This window comes from Stegostoma tigrinum, chromosome 18 (assembly GCF_030684315.1).
Source record: "Stegostoma tigrinum isolate sSteTig4 chromosome 18, sSteTig4.hap1, whole genome shotgun sequence".
Classification (NCBI taxonomy): Eukaryota; Metazoa; Chordata; class Chondrichthyes; order Orectolobiformes; family Stegostomatidae; genus Stegostoma; species Stegostoma tigrinum.
The window spans coordinates 16,669,358-16,691,134 of NC_081371.1; the positions used below are offsets into that span (position 1 = coordinate 16,669,358).

At 38.5% G+C, this 21,777-nt stretch overlaps 1 protein-coding gene across 3 annotated transcripts in view; it reads left to right on the forward strand.

Annotated features, from left to right (window-relative positions):
• The window catches only part of scube1 (signal peptide, CUB domain, EGF-like 1), a 271,582-nt gene that overhangs the window by 191,332 nt on the left and 58,473 nt on the right, over positions 1-21,777 (forward strand). For all 3 annotated transcript variants that reach the window (XR_007249346.2, XM_048548867.2, XM_048548868.2), the window contains one exon: positions 1,304-1,426. Coding sequence is in view for 2 of the 3 variants with exons in the window: in XM_048548867.2 (XP_048404824.1) it covers positions 1,304-1,426 (123 nt within the window). In the remaining variant the exon portion in view is untranslated. The remainder of the gene's footprint in view (positions 1-1,303; positions 1,427-21,777) is intronic.

The window sequence follows — 21,777 nt, forward strand, 5'->3', positions numbered from 1 at the left end:
GAATGCGTAACTAGCTCAGGTTGCGATACTGTTTCATTGTATTCTAACAGTTAGCAATGCATTAGCTTTTTGAAATGTATTCTCGGGATGAGCTGTAACTCGCAAGGCATTTATTGCATCACTTATTGCCCCATAAAGGAGTTGTTAGGGTGGATGCAGGCTTGCTGTTCCCCATGTTGAGGAGTCGAGAGCCAAGAGGCAGAATTTAAAAAATAAGCTGAATGCAATTTAGGACAAGTTAAGAATTTATTTTAGTAAGAGGGTGGTGCAACTATGGAATTCTGTACCTCAGAGGGTTGTAGAATCTCAGTCTTTGAGTTTTACAAAGTAAAAGCTGATAAATATTTGATCATCACTGGCATCAAGGGTGATGGGAACAGAGTGGGGAAAGGCGTGAACGTGTTCCATCAGCCACGATCATCATAACTCGTAGAGCAGGCTCGATGAACCAAATGACCTACTAGTTCATATGTTCCATTGCTGTTCATTTGCGCTGTGTAACTTGCAAGTCCACTTCAGAAGACTGCGAAGAGTTGATCAAGTTATTGTGAAACTAATGTTCATCTATTTCATGCTGGAAAATGATGTCAGGCCTCCTTATCTGTTGAAGAGTAGATTCTTTTCCCTCAGTTAGTGTCCCTCTTGCTTTCAGAGCTATTGTCATCACCCTCATATATGTTGCCATTATTGGCAGCAAATGTTGCTGTCTTTACAACAGTGCAGCTTGGTAAACAATTTCTTAATGTGACTGCACTCGTAGACTTCCTGTGAAAGTTCCATCATGGAATACAATGGAGAAAAACCTTAATGAACACTAAGTAATGGGATCTTTGGCAGCAGCAGTTCAAAACTAAAAATGAGGCGTTGTTTGTTCTTCTGGCATCATGGGGAAGCCAGCTGAAGAAAGATTCTGCTTGGGAGGACCATACTATCAAGATTTATTTTATTTACCCAAGGTGTTCCAGAATGTTCTACAGCTGTCTGTACACATTGAGGTCTGAATTTTCGATGGGGAAATATCAACGCAGCTAGAAACCCGACATTTTTTGATTAACTGTCAACAGTGATGCATTGAAACAGGTGTAGTAAGTGAAATCTGAAAGCTTGCACCTATTACATCTTAAACAATGGATGGAAAAGAAACTTTGTAACAAGTTCAGCAACAATTTGTTGAACATACTGTATTACTGCAAAATACGTTAAGAATGTCTCCACTGGTTCACATTTTGTCCATAAACATGCAGCAGAATGTGGTATAAATAATTTCTTCTAACATAGACTTTTATGCTCTCTCTGCTTACAGATATTGATGAATGTTTAGTAAATAATGGTGGATGTGACCATTTCTGTAGGAATACGGTTGGCAGCTTTGAGTGTAGCTGTCGAAAAGGCTACAAGCTTCTGACAGACGAGCGATCCTGTCAAGGTCAGTCTCCATCCACGTTACAGTCTTGTCTGTCTTGTTTGCGCATATCTATCAAAAATGAATTGATTTAACAAACATTTGAGAGAATCTCAATTGCTGAGAATTAATGTTCAGCAGACAAAGAAAATTTGTGTTGCTTGCTTGCGTTCTAAGCTTAAAAGAAAACTTAACTGTTCCTCTTTGCTATGGTGTGAACAGTATTATTAAACCAGGTACGTATACAAGTGAGATCTCTACCTCTTAGATTAATAGTGCTATTTGCCACTTGAGAGTATGAACTAGTCACAGTTTAAGATTTGCAGAAAACATTTCTGTTGGCATTTAGCATAAAATGCAAAAGGCTAGATAACATGGCTCGGATGCAGCTGATCAGTTGCCAATTACATATCTCACTTTAATTCCCTTTGCATTGACGAGCCCTGATTTCCATATTGAAAGGGATCACTCTCTTCTAGTCACAGTTAAAGCAGGTCTTTTCCAATGGCCTCAAGTCAGATTGGAAGTAGAGACAGGGCAGTAAGTTATTCCCCACAATTTCTGGGTCTGCTCGCTGTCGTTTTACCCAGCACAGTTAGACACCAAACTAATATAATACAAATACCGTCTGAGTAGAAAAGTTCTGTTATACAAGTCAATGAAAAATATAAGCAATGATGTTTTTGGATGAGAATTGTCTTTGGAGACAGTTATGTTCATGATTTTTCGTGTGAATGTCCACATTTTCTCTTATTGTACGTCAGTTAATAAACAGCATAATTTAGTCATGTTTATTGTGAGACCAAGTAGAGGGAGAAAAGTACTTGTGCAATACACTGTTCAGATGAATTGAAAGACTGGGGTCATGGGGCCAGTCTTGGCTCCAGCTTAAATTTTTATTGGTTTTAAAAGTCAAACAGAAGACTGATGAATTGACCTTGTCAGTAAAATGCAATCTATGCTCAGGGTCAAAACCACATGACAGTTTTATGCTGACCTCTCCTTTCCTTCAGACCCCTGAGTTAAACAATTTGATCAAATTCATATGTTAAAATCTTAGCTGCAAATCTTAGAAATGGAATAACTGTCCATATTGACAAAACACTTTGGAGCCAACCCACAAATATTATTGGCTCCAAGTTAGTAGTTTGATTTTTTTTTTTCCCCTTGGCTCCAACTTTGTTTCTGTTTGCTGATTGCTTGCTAATGTTGGATTTTAAAGATAAAATATTAACATTGCAAATACTAAGCATTTCAAACATAAAGTCACATCTGATATATATTCACTGCTAGGCTTAGCTCAGTGATGGAACTCTTGACTGTGCAGGTGATGGAGTTTGGGATTAGGAAGGTGCAGGAAGTCTCAAGCCCTACTCCCAACCTTAAACACATTGAACTGAACCTTCTCATGTTAGCCTTTGCTGGAAAGATGGCCCTATTTTCTGACTGGCATCCCTGTCCAATTGAATTGCGTGTTTTATTATCCCTCTTTCTGGCTCCATATTTTATGACGTCAGGGCGGGTGAATGCAATAACACACCAAAAGCAATAATTAAGAATGTAAACATCCACAGCCGAGCTGCAATATTTATAGTAAAAACAATTCCAGCATCGGGGAGGAAACAAACATTCATTGTCCGCAGAATTTGGAAGTCCCTAGTGGTGGTAATTCATGCAGTGAAGCACAAAGAGGAGACCTTTCCCCTGTTGGTAAGCAGAGGTGCAGATCTGCCTGTCAAAGCAGGCATAACTTGAAGGGTCTAGGCCCGAAACATCAGCTTTTGTGCTCCTAAGATGCTGCTTGGCCTGCTGTGTTCATCCAGCTCCATGCCTTATTATCTTGGATTCTCCAGCATCAGCAGTTCCCACTATCTCTGATGTAACTTCAAGATACTGAGATTGGCACAAGCTTAATTGTGGTGCTGCAGAGCTGGATCCAATACCAGAAAAAGTTCAATGACTGTGTGTTCACTGACAAAGTTAGTGTCCTGCAATGTAAAGCTGCCAGCTTTCACTTCCTCACCTCCCTCACTTCCTCCTGCACCGCACTCCGATGATCACACCTTGATACCATACACATTTCTTTCTCTTCAGTTTCCTTGAATCTCCATTTTGACAGATATCATTCACACCAACTTAAGGCCTGTTGCCTTCTCAGTTCTGTTTCTCAGCAACATTCCTCCATTCTCAGCAATCTGTTCATCCCTCACACTGAATCTGCTGACTTTTAAACCAGGTAAATGGAATGCAGTGTGAATAAATGTGAGATTATACATTTTGGCAGGAAGAATAGAGGAACTGAATATAATTTAAATGTGGAAGGAGCAGAATGCTGCAGCACAGAGGGATTTGGGGCTTCTTGGTATGTGAATCATGAACGAGCATCTGTGTTCAGCAGGCAATTGGAAAGGGGGGTGAACTGTTAGCCATAATTTCATAAGAAATGGGGCAGAAGCATAGGAAGGATTTACTCAAACTATACAATGCACTACCAACGCACAAGGAATATTGTGAACATTTTTGTCACCTTGTATTAGGAAACATACTGGCATTGGAGGAAGTTCAGAGAGGTTTTACTAAGTTGATTCTGGGTATGGAGAGACTGTTGTATGAAGAGAGATTGAGTAGATTAAGTTTAGAAAACTGAAAAGCAACCAAATTGAAACATAAAGGATTCTCTGGGGTCTTGACAGGTTGGATGCAGACAAGTGTTTTCCTGTTATGGGAGATTCTAGGTCCTGAGGGCAAAATCTCAGATTAAGGAATTTCCTGTCCAAAGCAGAGATGAGAAGGATTTTGTTTTCTCTCTTCGGGGATAGTGAATCTGTGGAATTCTTTACCCAGAGGGCTGTTTATTATGGATCGTTGAGCATACTCAGGACTGACAGAGATTTTTAATTAGTCCAGGAATTACCATTAAAGGGCAGAGGCAGTAAAGTCATGTTGAGGATTATCAGATCAGTCATAATCTCATTGATTTGCAGAACAGACTCAATGGGCTATTTCTCCTACAAGTTAATAGGGTGCCTCCAGCACCAAGATGGTCAGTACCTTGCACACTCCTCGGTCAGTACCATGCACAGTCTTACAGTTGGGTGGGGAGGGTTCAAATGGCTTCTCTTTGCCCCATTCCTCATTTCAGCGCACTTTATTTTAAGCAATAAACTTGCCAGCTCAATGAGTGTTTAACTGTTTCCACGCCATGCCAGGAGTCATAGTTTTGTTCGTTGGCAAATGGGTTCACGCAGACATGAAGTTTTGATTTCTAGGAAGCAAAGAGGATAACCAGGTCTAAAAAGAAGTTAAATTCTACTGTTCACACGTACGCTCCAAGACCATCCCCTCCCCCTGTCAGATTATAAGATGGAAGGGTCAGTGGATTGTAATTTGGTGATTTGACTGCCCTCAAAGGCCCTGGATCACTACTCGGGTGTTTGCCAGATGTAACTGCAAGATTTGTCTCCACTGAAGATCGCAGCTGCAGGTTAACTTTTTTTTTTACAATGGATGCCTTCAGGACTGGAGAGGAATAAAATAGCAGACAGGATTCGAAACTTACCGGTCCTTTGGAAAGAGGTCAGTCACCTTCAATTTCTCATGTGCCTGTCCTGGTCTGCAGAGAAAAACATGCTCGTACGACCCACTCACTCATTAACTGTAAAGTTACCCCAAATGTGATTGTGATAACATGGATCCCAGGTACATAGCCTGTACGATTAGATGATGACTAGACAAATTCCTTTTGTAGCCAAAATCCTATTGTCGGGGTTTGTCTCCATCTGGCTGCATACTTAACTAATTGGATGTTTTGCTGATGGGTAGGAGATGCAGAATGAGTGGACTTCTCAAAGTACTTCCACTTGTTAAAACTTGCCCTTCGCACAATCCCCTTAACTGGTATCCTGTCTGCTGCTTCCTGCCTCAGTGGCTGAGTTTGCACTTACACAGGGAAAATGTGTTAGTCTTTGGCAGCATCCTTCTGATGCTGCAAAACCCAGAACATCTCTGCCATAGAGTACCCTATCTTCTAGATCTAAGGGTACAGAGGTGTTTTCATGAAAATGTGACAGAAATCGTTGGAGATGGTCTTCATTGTACAAACAGAACCATTTGGCTTCTTATTTCACTGTTAGTATTTAGTGTCATCTGCAAACTTAGAAAGATTTGATTTAAAAAAAAAGGTCAACACTAAGTAATAGAGCCACTGCAGGCACGTTGGACTGAATGTCATCCTCCTACGCTGTCACAGTTCTGTGGTCCACAGGTGCTTTTTATTTTTATTTCTTTATGCATTCACGGGATGACGGTGTTGCCTTTAGGCAATATTTATTGCCCATCCCTAACTGCCCAGAGGACAGTTGAGAGTCAACCACATTGCTGTGCATCTGGAGAGACATGTAGGCCAGACCAGGGTAAGGATGTTAGTTTCCTTCCCTGAGGGACATTAGATTGAAAGCACAAGTTTATGAGAACTCCACACCACCCTGGCCTTTGTGGATTCCTCAGTGACCTTGGTCAGTTTAATTCTGGAGAATGGAATGAGCTACCGAGATGAGGAGGGAACTTGAATGTGATGATTGGCTAACTATAGGGAAGTGGTTTACTGATGTTTGGCAAGGTGGGTTTGAGCAACAGCTGTGATGGGAAATTTTCAAGGCTGAAAGTGTGCCTCGAGGTGACTCTGGACTTTGGACTTTTTCACGACATTCTCATCCTTCAAACTCCGGAAACCACTTCTACTAGGCTGGGAAAGCTCTGAACCAAATCTAGGCAGATTTGTGAAAGACAGAGAATGTTGCATTATTTGATGTCAGCTTTTGGATGTGATATTAAACTAAGATTCAAACTGCCTTCCAGGATGCTTGTATATGAGCCATACCCATATTTCATAAAGAAGTTTCCTGACAAGCAGTTTTCTGACCCTGATACCAGATTAACTGGTTACTTATTGGTTGCTGTTTGTAGAACTAAAGCCAACTATAGCTCAGTTGAAAGCTGACATTGAACCATGCCAGTATACATTATTTTCAATGTGTTGAACATGAATGCTTTCCTCTTTCCAGCTGTGTTGGATATCTTCAATAGGAGTGAAATGTACAGCAGTCTATGGCATTATATCTTTGGAAACCATTGTATTGAAATTGCATAAATTACACCATTACTGTTGTTTCATACATTTTATAGTGCAATTGTAGTTTTGCAAAGTTGGTGTGAAATGTAAACTGTATAAATATTTCCTGTTGTGTTGCATTTTTATCAAGTTTATTCATTTTTGCTGTTTTCCATTTAAAAGTGAGCAAAATCATATTTTTGAAATAATTCAATTTGTAAGTCACTATGCCTTTTGTCAAGTACAAGTTAATAGATGGCTGGTGCTGAGTTACAAGGCAGTGATTCTGTCATTGAGATTTGCATCCTCCTTTAGGATAATTCCCAAAACTATTGCAAAAATGAGGAGCCAATCAGCTCATCAAGGTTGATGTGTTACGTTTTGACAAGATGTAAACTGCTATCAATTTATTTTGAAGTTTACTATTCTATAGCTGCAGTAATGAATATTTTAGGAACATTATCATGTAAATGATAGGGCCTTGAAGATGATTGAGAGATCAGAACAACAGTATAGTGGCATGCAGCTGCGATAACAAGGCGTAGAGCTGAATGAACACAGCAGGCCAAGCAGCATCTTTGGAGCAGGAAAGCTGACGTTTTGGGTCTAGACCCTTCATCAGAAATGGGGGAGGGGAAGGGGGTTCTGAAATAAATAGGGAGAGACGGGGAGGCGGATCGAAGATGGATAGAGAAAAAGAGAGGTGGAGAGGAGACAGACAGGTCAAAGAGGTGGGGGTAGAGCCAGTAAAGGTGAGTGTAGGTAGGGAGGAGAGAGGGCAGTACAGGGAGGACGGACAGGTCAAGAGGGCAGGATGAGGTTAGTAGGTAGGAAATGGGGGTGTGGCTTGAGTTGGGAGGAGAGTGTAGGTGAGAAGAAGAACAGGTTAGGGAGGTGGGAACGAGCTGGGCTGGTGCCAGGTTACAGTTCTGCCTTCATCAGAAATTTGCACCATGTACTTTCTCCAGAAAGGAGCGAACTGGAAGCTGCATAAAAATGGGACAAAGTGGTGTATTAATGAAATACAAATGCATAGAAATGAGTTAGTGATACTCATTTTTAAGCTTCTGAATTTCCCATTTAAATCTTTGAGAGAAATAGGAATTTTTTTCAATGTCAAGATTGACTATTTTTTCCATTTTTGCCATGTTTTCCCACATTTCTCACCATTACCCATGCTATTGGTGTATTCTTCAATAACAACACAAAGCGTTAATACCCCTTTACATCAAAATTCTTCTCAATAACTACCCACCTCCTTCCCCTCGCCCACCATCACTGCCTACCAATGAAAGAGGCTATCTAGCCAAACTTAGCAGGATGGGTCTTGCTTATTTGTCCTTGCTGCAGCAATGGGATGGGCAGTAAATAGTGGCCAGCCAATAATGCCCACACCCCATGAATGAATGAAAATAAAGTCACATCAGATCACCTTTGTAATCTACATTAAAATTTAATTTACACAAGACAGCGTACTAATAAATGACGTATTTTTGAATTATCAAGCATTTACATATATATGTAATTATATAACTATGTATACATGTAAATAGGTATGTTTACATTTTGGTTTTCTGTTAACTCAAGACCAGTCTTGCTGAATTTTGTTAGCATCACCTGAGACATAATTTGTGTTAAATTGTGCTTAAATGTATGATTAAAGCCTTCATTGGAAAAGAGGGGAGAAAAGTAAATACTTTTTGATAAGTAACCTATTTGCCAATGAACAAAATTATGACAGCAGGAAGAAAGGGGCAAATATTTTGTCACTCTGATACAAGATTGATATAATTTTAACTTTTTATCCAAATTAGTTTATTAGTCAATGGTTTGGAAAATCCTAACAAGTGACTGCTCTTCGAGAAACTTCATTTAGCAGATGGAAAGGTGTAAAAATCTAATAACTCTCACTCAGAATAAACTGACTGTAGGATTTGCTGCTTGGTCAGGTGATCCATCAATCACAGCAGAAGTGAACTTTCTGATCATGGTAATTAACCTGACTAACACCCCATTTTGCCTAATTTTAAACAATAAACTTCAATTTCTATGCATTATCAACCGAGGAACATTACAGGCTATTAATAAAAGAACCAACATCCTCTGAACGAAGACAAATTGTATATTACTCTCCTAAGTACAATACTGTACTAAATGCTTTTAGCTCTCAGCCCCAGATGTGGCCAAGTTCCAATGCTTCTGGAATATAACATTCATCACCTTCAGAATTAATCAGCTGTTTCAGTGCAGGATATTATAGATATTTAACAAAGCTCCCGGAACATTGAGGTTTTGCAGAATGATGGGATAATTTAACACAGACAGAGGAAAAGATGGATGTTGTACTTATCCTTTTAGAGGTGTTCCATCAATAGACAAGAATCTTGTAATACACTCATCTATGCTTTTGACCATAGGATGATATTTTTAAAAGCATTTATTTAAGCCACATCCTTCAAATAGTTGTGTGAAAACATTTTTTAATCTGAGTACTCAGATATCTTAGGAAGTCTTAAGTCATATATCAAATAACATTTTAGACTTGTGACACTAACTTTCCATATATATTTGCACACATTCAGACTGCTATTAAAATCTGAGTAACTGAAAGTGGTGCTTGTTTTTCTATTCAATAACACACACAAGGAAACTTTTAAGCAATGCCCAAGTTGACTGGGGAAGGAGTGGTCTTCATACAAACCAGGAAAGGCAAGTAAGCAGAGTGTTCACACCCTGTCCAAGGGTATAAAGTTGGCTGCAATTAATCATCACCAGTCCTCAACATTACTCTAAGCCAATTTTACACATACAATTTTCTTAACCCAAGGTTGGACTTGCAATGAAAATTTACAGTTACTAGGAGTGTGCAGCTAAGCCTTTATGTTGACAAAATACTTGTGTAATCTACTCATCCCTGGATATCTGAGGCAATCATTGGTTTTCTGTGATCGTTACTATTATTCTTCTTGCTACATGGATGACAGGTAACACCTTGTCATTGTCAAAGACAATGTTCACTTATTTGTGGATCTCCTGCGCTGTAACCTGTGGTGAATTAAAGGAAAGGAGACTGCTTTACCTGTACATCTGCACTGATAGCCTGAAATTTACATTCACTGCTTTCTGTTCCCACCCAAAACCATCAAATTTGATGACAGTCAAGGATCTCAAGGCATTCTATGAATGAAAGTTGTTGGGAGAAACTGAAAGCTAACCAGATATGTAGTCTAAATCAACATGGATGTTTGGGTTAAAATAAGTTTTTCAAATAACTAAAATTAGAGTAAACTTAGCTGATCTTTTATATGGTTTAGCCATACCCCATTTTGTAAATGTGCATACCTTTCAATTGCGCTTGTTCTGGGCTTGGGGTAAGTGGCCTCAAAGTAGCAACCAAATGTTTGAGTCCACGATTAACTACTCACTTTTCTGTCATCTCCGTTAAAATATTTAAACTTTTTTTTAAAATGAAAATAATTTTCACCAAGACCATCTTCCTGTTTCTATTAGGAATTACAATGGTATGTGTATAAAGCAGATTAAAAACTTTAAGAGAAATCCTTCCTTGATTTTTGTGTTTGGTGTGCATGAATAATAATTAAATGAATGGTTTAACACCTCAACCAAAAGATGGCACCTTCAATAGCAGAGTACTCTTTCAGTACTGTACTGATGTAATTATATGCATCAGTAGTGTCAAAGGCTTGGTAATCATAGGAGTAAATTTTTGCAGCCAATTGAGAGTGTGATCCAGGCTTGATTATGATACTGTCACTGTTGATTGAGATTGATTAATCTGGTGAGTGATGAGGATCCATTCTTCTCTAGCAATAGTTTTGTATTTAGCCATTGATAAGATCCACCACTCAAACATTGCTTCTTTTCAAACTTTAATGGTTAACAATAAAGATGTTGCAATTCCCATTGTTAAAAGAAAAAAAACTAAGTTAATTTAATAAGTTCTCATTTCAATCAATACAATACAGACTTGAATGTTTGTATATTTCAGATGAGATTTATTAGTTTGTTTCTGTAATAGGCATAACAAAACCAAACTGTATAAGTTTAAATTGGTTATATTAAACAGATGTGAAGAGATCTGGCAAGCACTGAAGTAGAAACAGTGTTGCCTGTGCCAAATATCCATTCGTTTATCGACCCTGAAGCAAAAGTAAATAAATAAGGAAGTTCATATTTCTGGCTGTCAGTAAAGTAAATCCATGCATTATTGACTTTCACTTTTGCAATTGCACACTGCCAAACAGCTTTACTTTTGATTTTAAACTTCTAAACACTGGACTATTGATTTTACCATCATTTCTGCATCAATTGTACAATGATGGTTGAATAAAATGAGTTTGCTTAATCACAAATTGATCCAGCTTGGCAACCTGTAAAAGGATAGTATCTACGCAAATCCATCAATGAATGAGAGAACTCTCATTCCACCATAATAATACGTTGATGAATGTTTTTGAAACTCATTGGCTTGAGTTACTGCAATAGCATTGTTTCTTGACACTAAAAGAAACTCTTGAATATGTTTGTTTAAAACCATCTGTTTTTGGAAAACGTTACGCATGTTGTCAAAGAAAATTGTTGTAATTGCATGAATGCTGTCAACATTATTTATTTGTTTTCCTCTACTTTGTGGACTGAATCCATCACATTGCAGGAAATGCGTATAACCTTACAAACAAGTTTTCTTTCACAACAGCCAAAACCAATATTAAATTTGGGATTTCTGTGTTTGATCTTAAGCCCCTTCGTACAATAGGGTATTTTATTGTGTAATACCATCAAAAAAGCATGATGATTGAAATCTAAGTGCAGGGTTGTCACTGAAAATAAATTTTAAAAAAAGCTGCACTTAAAAGATTTATTTTGGTAAACTTCTTAAATCTCAAACATAAAGTTAAAATCAAATGACATTCATCAAAGTCAAAACATCCACAATAAAAACATGGACTAAGGCTCAGCTATTCAGGTGGTGGTTGTTGAAAATGGATTGACCCCCTTACCAAACACTGAACTGTAGCTACTGTGCAAGAATGAGATATTGATCTGATAACTTTACATCCATTTACATTTCCTAACGATTTGAGTGTCAGTTTTCATATCCAAAAAATCCAACTGAGCCATAAAGTTATGCTGTTACTTATACCGAAACACACTTGCATTCACTTCCATTCAGAAGTCACTCACTTATCCGGTCAATGAATTCACAGTGAATTCACTTTCTGAAGAGTCGGGTGCAAATGTTTCATCAAGTTTGAATGCAGCCCTCAACCCAGCAGAGCTGAATGAAAAGTAGACCATGAACTGTATATTCTTCCTGCAATATTTAATTGGAAAAGGAGTAAGGAATTGCTTTTTCATTCTGGCATGAGCCAAAAGAACACTTAAGCTTTATAATTCTTGGTGAATCAGTTGGATTGTGATCAGTGGTTGCTTGCTGCAAAATGCATATGATCTGGTCTCCTCTTTGACAGCTGCCTCATCTTCTCTGACAACTGCCTGAGATGAAGTGGGTGATGTTATAGGTTGTCAGGGAGAGATAATGTAGTTTTTAACAGTTTTGGAATGCCGTATAGATTTTCAATGATCAGGATGTGGTGGTATGGATGTTCAGATGTCGGGGGTGGGGGATGGTGGTATAGATTTCTGACTATCCAAAGGAGAGTGGGAAGGGTTGGTATGAGTTTTCAACTGTTAGGGTATAATGAAATAGATTTACATATGTATCCCAGGAACGGTGTAAATTTCCAACTATATTCAGTCCAGTGATATGGATTTTCAACCATCTGGACAGGATTTAGGGGTGTTGGTATAATTTTCTACCATGTGATGAGGGGAGTGGTATAGATTTTAAACTGTCAGGGGGAGGATGGTTATAGATTTTCAATCTTCAGGGAGGGGAGGTATAGTGTCGATGTTCAAGTATTAGAGGGGAAGGTGGTATAGACTCAATGTTCATCTATCAGTCGGGGGAAGAGGGGGTGGTCTAGATGTTCAACCGTCAGTGTGGGCTAGGAAAGGGTGACTTAAATTTTAAATTATCAGTCTTTCAGCTGACAATTGGATGTGTGCCAGAGGAGCCACCCGAAAGCTTCAGTAGACATGTAAATGGTTGCCCAACCTTCCCACCCAAATTAGGTGGAAGTTACTTAAATATGTCAAATGAAATTTCATGTGACATCAGGCTCGTTTTTCACCAGTTCTTTAATCACTCCTTCATAGGTTTACACGTTCTTACCTATAATAAATCCCATGTTCCTGCCACCCTGTCCTGCATGTTCCTCAGGCTCCGGCACAAAGAACTCTCAAATTCCTCTGTGCTCTTTTTTTCCCATTTCTGTTGATATGTCATTTCAGCCTAAGATCTCCTCCTGCCTGTTTCCTTGTGCATCCTCTGTATGTCCGAACATGGCACTTTACCCATTTCCCTAATCTGTCTGTGGCCAATCATCCAACCACAACAATACCACGATTATCTCTAACTTGGTCCCTCTGCCCGATTATCTTGCACCCTGCTTTCAAAATCCTCCTTGTGCCTTTACTTCCCAATTCTAGCTACAAAACTAAATCCGTTTTCATGATGTCTGGTACATGGACAATATCATTTTCCTCATTAAAAAGCATCCTAAAGAGAAACTACTTGTATTTTATCATTGTTACCAATGAAGAACTGTGTGAAATGTATACATCACTTCGCTACATAATAAACACAGCAGTCAAGGTGTCAAATCACAATGCAATGATAATTAAATAAGTTATTTTTGTGATGTCCCTTTGAGGTATCACTGCCTAGAACACCAGAGAAGTTCTTTCCTCTTTGAAAGTACTGTCAAGAAATTTTGTAACTGCAAGGGCAGGCAGTCTTGGTTTAGTATCTTGTCTACAAGACTCATTGAAACATTGTTTACATGTGAGGAATTCTATATCAATGCAAGTTGGTAATGAGTCTCGGTGTATCCACCATTCATATAGGATCAATCACGCAATTTTGCTCTGTATCTACACCAGGCTGTCATGTCACAAAATCCCGAACAATTCACACAACTCCAGGTGTGACCGGGTCCATTGACTGTAGCTGTGTGGCTTCAGTAGAACAGAATTCAATGCAAACGTGTTTAATCAAAGGGTTCATTCATTTGACTCAGCCCCACGTCATTTCAGTGGTTTCAAGAACTTCCTCCTCTGTCAAATAATGTAGTCTTATCTCATTGACATGTAATAATTTCACTGTAACTATGATTGATTAGAGGATGTTGGTAATAAATACAACTTCAGTATGTTAAGGATGTCCTTTGAACTACAGTCTTTTTAAAGTGATAAGCATAGCTTTGTTGCAGCAAAAGATCTGTTACAATTTAGCACGCAAACTAAATTAATTATTTTTAGATTTTAAACGAACTATTTTTTCCCCTACAGGCTACCAATAATTTGGCTGAAGGGTCAGTGAGTGTCGGGCAGCAGAGTTAGATGCTGTTCCGTCTCTCTCTCTCTCTCAGTTGATAACACCTGAGCAGATGGATGCTGCAATCTTTGAGTTGCAATTTTGCAAAAAGTACTGCCAGAATTAAACATTAGGCAGAACCTATACCATTTATTCAAACCTATAGCATTTATTCAAACCTATATCATGTAACTACTTTGATTCTGTTAAGGATAAGTCAACAAACTTGATCAAACTAAAATTCTGCTCAGTAAGTTCAGACTGAATGGAAAATTGATACAACGTGTCATTTATGCTGAGAACCATGCCATAATCTGACTCAGAGATCAAATAAATATGGGAGGATTAGTCAGGTTGTACCACTCATGTTTGTATTTTTCTTTCTAAATTTAATTTGTGCAAATGTAACACCTTGACCTCCCAGTGCCAAGACAAACCGGAGATTTTGGGGACAGAGGGGTGTGTGTGGTGGAAGAAATTAGAGAAATGCCACTGCTTGGGAAGGGCGTGTGTGAGGATTTCAGGCCATGTGGTGAAAGGGCTGTTTATAGTGATACATGTTGCAATCGGTATCAACCTGAGCTGGTTTATCCTGGCACCAATTTAAAATTCATTGAACTTGCTGCTGTCTGTGACAAATAAAGCACTTAGTTTTGGAAAGTTCTGATCTCCGTTTACCACTATAATATAAACATATTTAATCAATAAAACTACTCCAGTAATTAGAACAGATCAGAGCTGCTTTTGATATTCTTATTTGGCAGGTCAAAATTAGGCAAAGAAGTAGGAGTAAAAAAATTTTGTATTTTGTCTTGGAGGTAGAGGAGTATGATTTGAAATGCACTACTGCAAAGATTCATAGACAATAGTAGCTTTCAAAATTGAGTTGGAAATATGTTTGAAGGGGAGAAAACATCAAGGCAGTGAGGATAGATCAGTAGATAAAGGGAGTGGAACTAAAGGAAAAACATTTTCCAAAGAACGGACAGAGGTACAATCTGCAGATGGCCGCCACCTGTGCTGAAAAATTCTAGAAGTTCTACATGATCCTATGAATAGCCAGATCGGTGTCGTATGGAATAATAAACCAATATTGTATCCAATTCCTCTTTGCCATAACCAAAACAAAATAACTGCATTTTAAAAGTAAAAGTGTTGAATTAATGATACACAAGTTTTTCATATTTCCCACCTTGAACAGTGATCAGTTCAAGCAATCTTGGTTCCATGGTAAACAGCCCCATTTATGTTAATATGAATTCTGTTCCTTTCTTCCTTGATAGAACTAGTTCTATGAAGAATCTATGAATCATCAAGGGGGAGGCAGCTTTTTTTAAATAACATCAGTTTTTGGCAAAGCATTTTTGCTTAATATTTGGGAGAAGTGAGAAAGCCTTTTTATAGTGCTTTATGAGCAATGGAGTACTTTTAAAGTGCAGTCATTGCTTAAATAAAGTGAACAGAGCTGCCGGTTCCCGTGCAGCAAAAGATGGAATAAGTGACTCTGAAGGCGATGTGTTGTATGAGAAATAATGGCCTGAATTTTGCCATTCTGGTTCTGAACAATGTTTGCCGAAGCAGAAAAAGGGTGCAGTTTGCCAACCCATGAGCTGGACTCCAACTTGCCAGCTTTGCTGCAGGGATAGATTGTTCAAACAATCGTCCTCTGCAGTTTTGGTGGAGTTGGTCCATTCCATATGAAAACATGGCTCACAGCCTTTTATATGAGTAGTGAGTCAGAGATGAGACCTCATTTTGAACTATCAACCAAAAATAATACCATTAAAATTTTCCAGTGAAATTTATTGGCCCCTTACCTTCCTGAAAGACATCGATTGCATTACTCAATGTAAGAAGCTTTTATCCAATTCAGAACTCTTTGTCATAGTGTAAATCAACACACAGGCGGTGGGCAAAAGAGGTCTTCAATAAATCAATAGGTTGTTTTGTAACAACAGAGATTTCAGTTAAAGATTTAACAACGTACACAGCTGTGTAGACATTGTTTGCTGAGATCTAAGCGCATTTACCATTCTTGGAGCTCAGTGACGAGTCTATCTGGCAACTTAATCAGCAAAAGCAAATTGAAGAAGTGGCTGGATAATACGAAGAATGGCCGATAGAGCTTCAAGAATGGCTAAATGCAATTCTGTCTAATAAGAATGTTTATCAAGCTGCAGGGACGAGTGAAAACTTTAGGTTTGTTTGATCTCTGTTACCTTGGATGCACAGATTGCACAGAATCCCAAAATTGTAGGTTGTCATTCGGGGCTGTGACATAGCATTGGCTGTGCCCCAATCTCACCTCACCCCAGCCCTGACTGCAAACTCCACCCCACCCGCTGCTGCTGAGCCACCAATCTGGAAACCAGAAGATAAAAGCCCCTTTTTTCTCCTGTTTTAATCTCACTGTTGGAAAAAATTCCATATAAATTACATGCTGTTCATTCAGGTACCTCAAGGACAAATAGGGCCTGGCAATACATGCTGGCTAGCCTGGGACTTCCATGTCCCAGAAGTGATTTTTTTTTAGAAACTGGATCTTTAATGATGATGTGCTTAATAAAATTTGACAAACAGCATAACTGGCCCTGTGGAAGTAATTTCATATCTGTAAAGAGATGTTAAATGATTAATTTTTCAGGCTGAATTTTAATTATTATGAAGTTTTCAGAAACTTTAGCTTTTATGTCACCTTGTGTATGTGTAAATCATTAATTTGATTTGTGTAAGTTTTTTAAAAAATGATTTTTATTTTGATGCTACTGGTTTCCTGTTTGAGTTGAGGTATAGTCACTTTATATGTGCTGCACTCCTGATGGAACATTTCCTGTATACGTGCAGTGAGAGACCATTGATATACTTGGTCAGCCTGATTATAATGAAGAATCGATAGAGCTATTTATTAATAGAGAGCTACCTCGACCAACCTCTCCTACAAAATATGTTTGTGTGCATTGCGCATTCTTTCCGATTTCAGTGTTTAATAGCATTTGACCAAACATGGGGGTTTTGCTTTGTGGGGCAAATTGAACGACATGCTTGCCTTCATTGTTCAGTCCTTTGAATATAGGAGTTGGGAAGTCATGTTGAGGTTGGACAGGACATTGGCGAGGCCTCCTCTGGAATATTGTGTCCAGTTCTGATCGCCCAGTCATAGGAAGGATATTATTAAGCTGGAGATGGTTCAGAAGCGATTTACCAGGATGTTGCCACGTATAGAAGATTTGAGCTATAAAGAAAGGCTGAGAGGCTGGAACTCTTTTCATCGAAGCGTAGGAAGTTGAGAGGCGACCTGATAGAAGTGTACCAAATGCTGACAGGCTATAGCTAGAGTTAATGGTAATTGTATTTTCCCTGAGATGGAAGAATTAATGACTAGGGGCCACGTTTTCAAAGTGAGAGGAGAGCGATTTTAGAAAGGATATGAGGGGCAATTTTTTTACACAGAGAATGGTTCGCACATGGAATGAACTTCCTGAGCAAGTGGTGGGTGCAGGTACAACTACAACATTTAAAAGACATTTGGATAGGTACATGAATAGCAAAGGTTTGGAGGGATATGGGCCAGGAGTAGGCAGGCAGGGGGCTAGTTTTATTCTGGTATTATGTTCAGCATGGATTGGTTGAACCAAAGGTTCTGTTTCTGTGCTGTATGGCTCTCTATGACATGACAAAAGTGAAAAAGACCGCCCTTTCCTCACTTGAAAATCCTTCAACGTTTTAAGAAATGCACGCAAATAAGAAAAACCTTACGACACACTAGAGATATGGCACCTATGCAAGTGCCAAGAGTGTATTTACGCCATTTGAAATTTAGCTGATATGAGCTTTCATAACAGCAAGTTGCCATCTGGTGATATTTTTGAGCCTACTTCGAGCAACATAGTTGTTATGCAACTTACAAAAAGTGGTTTCAATTCAGTTTTAATGACAGACAAACAAGCCTCAGGAGGGCTGTGTAAGCTAACACTGGCTTTTATGTGTGGTAAGAGTGTATGTATTCAATGTGCAGCTCTTCAGATGTGGTTTCTGTTTGTTTTAGTGGTATGGTTGAAATAAGAGGCAACAAGCCCATGCTTTCCAAAGCTCATTTGAGTACTTCTACAGTCATGTTGACAACTCATCAAAAGACGAGGCAAATTACAAGACATTTCTATTGTGAATGTTTCTGATGTGGTTGTCCCATTTTCCTCTTTTTTTCTTCATTTTATGTTTTCTCCTTTCAGCCTCCCACCTCAAAGATGGTGAATATTTTTGGGGTGGGGGGGGTGTGAAACACCAAACGGATTTGCCATTTATAAGTGATGATGGGTGGAAATATCACAATTTGGAATATGAAAGTTCTGCTAGCATCCACCATCGAACCAAGAGTCGAATGGCCTATTCTTGTTCAAAACAACCCCACATGAAATAGATCACATGATTAATAGCTTATTGCTGTTTACGCGACTTTATCGTGCACAAATTGACTGTCCACACGGATCCTTCTAAGAGCATCCCACCCAGACCCACCCCCCCCGCCCCACCCCATCCCTGTAAGCATTCCTCATTGCTAATCCACCTAGCCTGCATATCTTTAGATGGTGGGAGGAAACTGGAGCACCTGGAATGCACCCACCCAGACCTGGAGAGAATGTGCAAGCTCCACACAGTCACCGAAGGTGGAATCGAGCCCCGAGTTAAATTGCTTCAGAAGCAGTTCAGAAAAGGGTCACTTGACTATTTCCCTGGGAGGAAGGGCTTTTATAAAACAAGGTCAATCAGGTTGGGACTGTACCCAGTGGAGTTAAGAAGAACGAAGGTTGACCTTAGTGAAATTCAAGATCATGAGAGAACTTTAATAGGCTAGGTATAGAAAGGATGTGTCCTCTTGAGGTGGAGTCTGAAATTCATAGACAGCTTAAGAATAAGATATATTTTTAAGAAGGGAATGAGAAATTGTTTTCTGAGATTGTTTGTATGTAGAATTCTGCATGGAGGGTCATTGAATTTATTCAAGGCAGAGTTGGAGAGATTTTTCATGGACAAATAAGTTGAGGGTCATAGGCAAAAAAGTGAAGTTGAGACCATAACCAGAGTGACTGAAATCTTACTGAAGTGTGGAGCAGGCTCGAAGGACTTAATAGCATACCAATCCCCAAGTTCTATTTTCCTCTACTGAATCAGATTTCACGTGTTAATGTATTGGAACCCCAGTTTTTTTTATTCATTCAAATCATGTGGTCATCACTAGCCAGGCCACCATTTTATTACCCATCTCAATTGCCCAAAGGGCAGCCAAGGATCAATGACATTTCTGTGGGTCTGGGAGTCCCATTTGGCCAGATTGGGTAAGGATAGCAGTTTCTTTCCTTAAAGGACATTAGTGAACCGGATGGGTTTTTTCTGACAATCGACAATATGGTTTCACCTATCAAACAAGCTTTATTGCTTGGGTTTTGTCAACAATCTTTCAGTTAATGTCTACCCACTTCATTGCAAATTGTACGTAATGTTCAATAAAGCATATTTCTAGATATATAGAAGGAAGTGTTGTTGTCACCATCCCATGCAATGAATTAGGAACATGTTACATAGTTTTGTAATAATTAATCATGTAATTTTGTATACTGTTAAATTCAAAGTGAATGTGTTTGGAAGGAGTAGCAAACGCTGAAGATGAGTGAAGAGAGTAGACATTCTCTCTCAATTTAAACTCTGATGAGTGATCTCATTTATTAAGTGAATCAGTGGGCCTGATGAGGCTATAGTATTACAGCATTATATGTATCACTGAATTTTGCACTTGACTATAATGAAAGACTAAAAGATAATTCAACGTCAAAAGCTGCTTTTTATCGTAAATGTAACCCTTGCCTAAAAATACTTATGCTTTGTCCATTTATTTAATATTACTATTGTATGACCTCAATTGGTTTCCAAATTTAAGCAAGAGGACAATTTATTTTTAAATTGTCAAATATTTAGTGTATAAATATAGCCTAGAGTTAAAGTTATTATTTGATGATATTAAAAGCGAGGAAGGAGTTCCCATTGCTTCTGTAAATTAAATAAGCCTTTATATTACATTAGGACTGCAGAATTACATTTCTCATAGTATTGTTCTCACTAACTTGGAAAAAGGTAACTGCCAATCTTCATAGTTGTTGACCGATTGAAACTGGCAACATTTTCAGGAGCTCTCGCATTTGCAGAATAATGAGGAAATCCATGAATGGTTATCTACAACTAGAGAATACACTGCTGCAGACACCCAGATTAAAATCCTTAGTCAGTAAACATAAGATAAATTCCATTTTACTATTATTATGTTATGCACCAAGTGAAAGAGTTGTGCTTTGTTGAACAAGGTGTAACTGAATTGTTAACAGTATACTAACTTGCTAATTTGTTGTTTAAAAACATTTACCCAGAAAAGCAAACTTTATTCTTGTGGAATATCAAATTACAAACATTGATTTTAAACAATCTTTGTAGTTTTAAAATGTTTAAAATCTTACGTTGCTATTTTAGCTTGTCGACCTCCAATCAATATGTATCTGAAAATTTACGTTAAAAGCAAAGGTTGAAATGCTTTTTTTTCCCTGATTTCATGTTTGTGAGAATGCTTCAAGGTAGAACATGGAAACATGGAAAATTTGCAGTATAATTTTGAGGCTGTTACACCCATATTCTCTATGTCAGGCAAATAAAAGCTATCCAGCCTAATCCCTGTTTCAAGAGGTCCATCACGATGTGATTTATCATGTTTCAAAAGAATATCCAAGTAATCTTTCAAAGGATTCTACTTCCACCACCCTTTCAGGCTCCTGAAATGTTTTCCCCTCAAAAACTATACAACCTTTTGTCATGACCCCTGCAGCAGCTGATTTGAAAAGATTCTTGAATTTCTTATAGTGGATTTAAAGGGTTGTGCAGTAAGATTTTAAGTTTTAAGATTTTTATTGTAACAAACAATCTTAAAAATAACAATTACTTACGAATTGCTCAATAGACAATAAATACACTATGGTACAGAAAATTCCACTTATTAGTTTCTTAACAGCTCTAACATCTTTACTGCGCATTAATGCACTACAGCATGCTCTCCATAGAATTGCAGTGTTTATAGGCCACAGTTCAAAGTTCTGTCCAGTTCCAATGGACTCATTTTGACCCATTTTCTTTTGAGTTGTAGTATCGGGAAAGCGTTGAAGCTCCTTTCCGTCAGTTTTCTGAGAAGTCACAAACTAACTGTTGCAGTACAGCTGACACAGATGATTCCCTTCTCTGGTTGTTCCAGGAATAATCTTTCAAAACCATGTAATTTTCATGGGTTCTATTTCTTCCACCAAGAAACCTCTTCCCTCCTGCATTTTGCTTGGCATCCAAAAGCTCCTCAAACTCTCAAAGACTGTGCTCTCACTTTCTGTCTTTCTCTCTTTAGAACTTGTGTGATCTTGCTCTCTAGGACTCTGTCCAGGACTTGCATGTTTGCGCTCTTGCTCTTGCAGTTTTTCTGAGGCTTTCTCTCACTTAGTGTTTCCATGACTTGTGCACGTGCTCTCTTTTTCTAGAATTTACACGTTTTCTCTCATGTTTCCTAAGAAACTCTCACTTTCTCTCAGTCTCTCTGTCTTCTTCTGACACAGTTGATGCTTTGGGGCTAAACCTAGTGTTAGATTATATAGTGGACTACCAGGTTCCATTATTCCTAACTGTCTTAAAAATAATGGTTGTTATACAGTGTTGGTTTTAATCTTCAGAATATTGGTGCTATATTGTGTTGTGGGTAGGTCTCCTGTATAGTCAAGTCTGAAATTT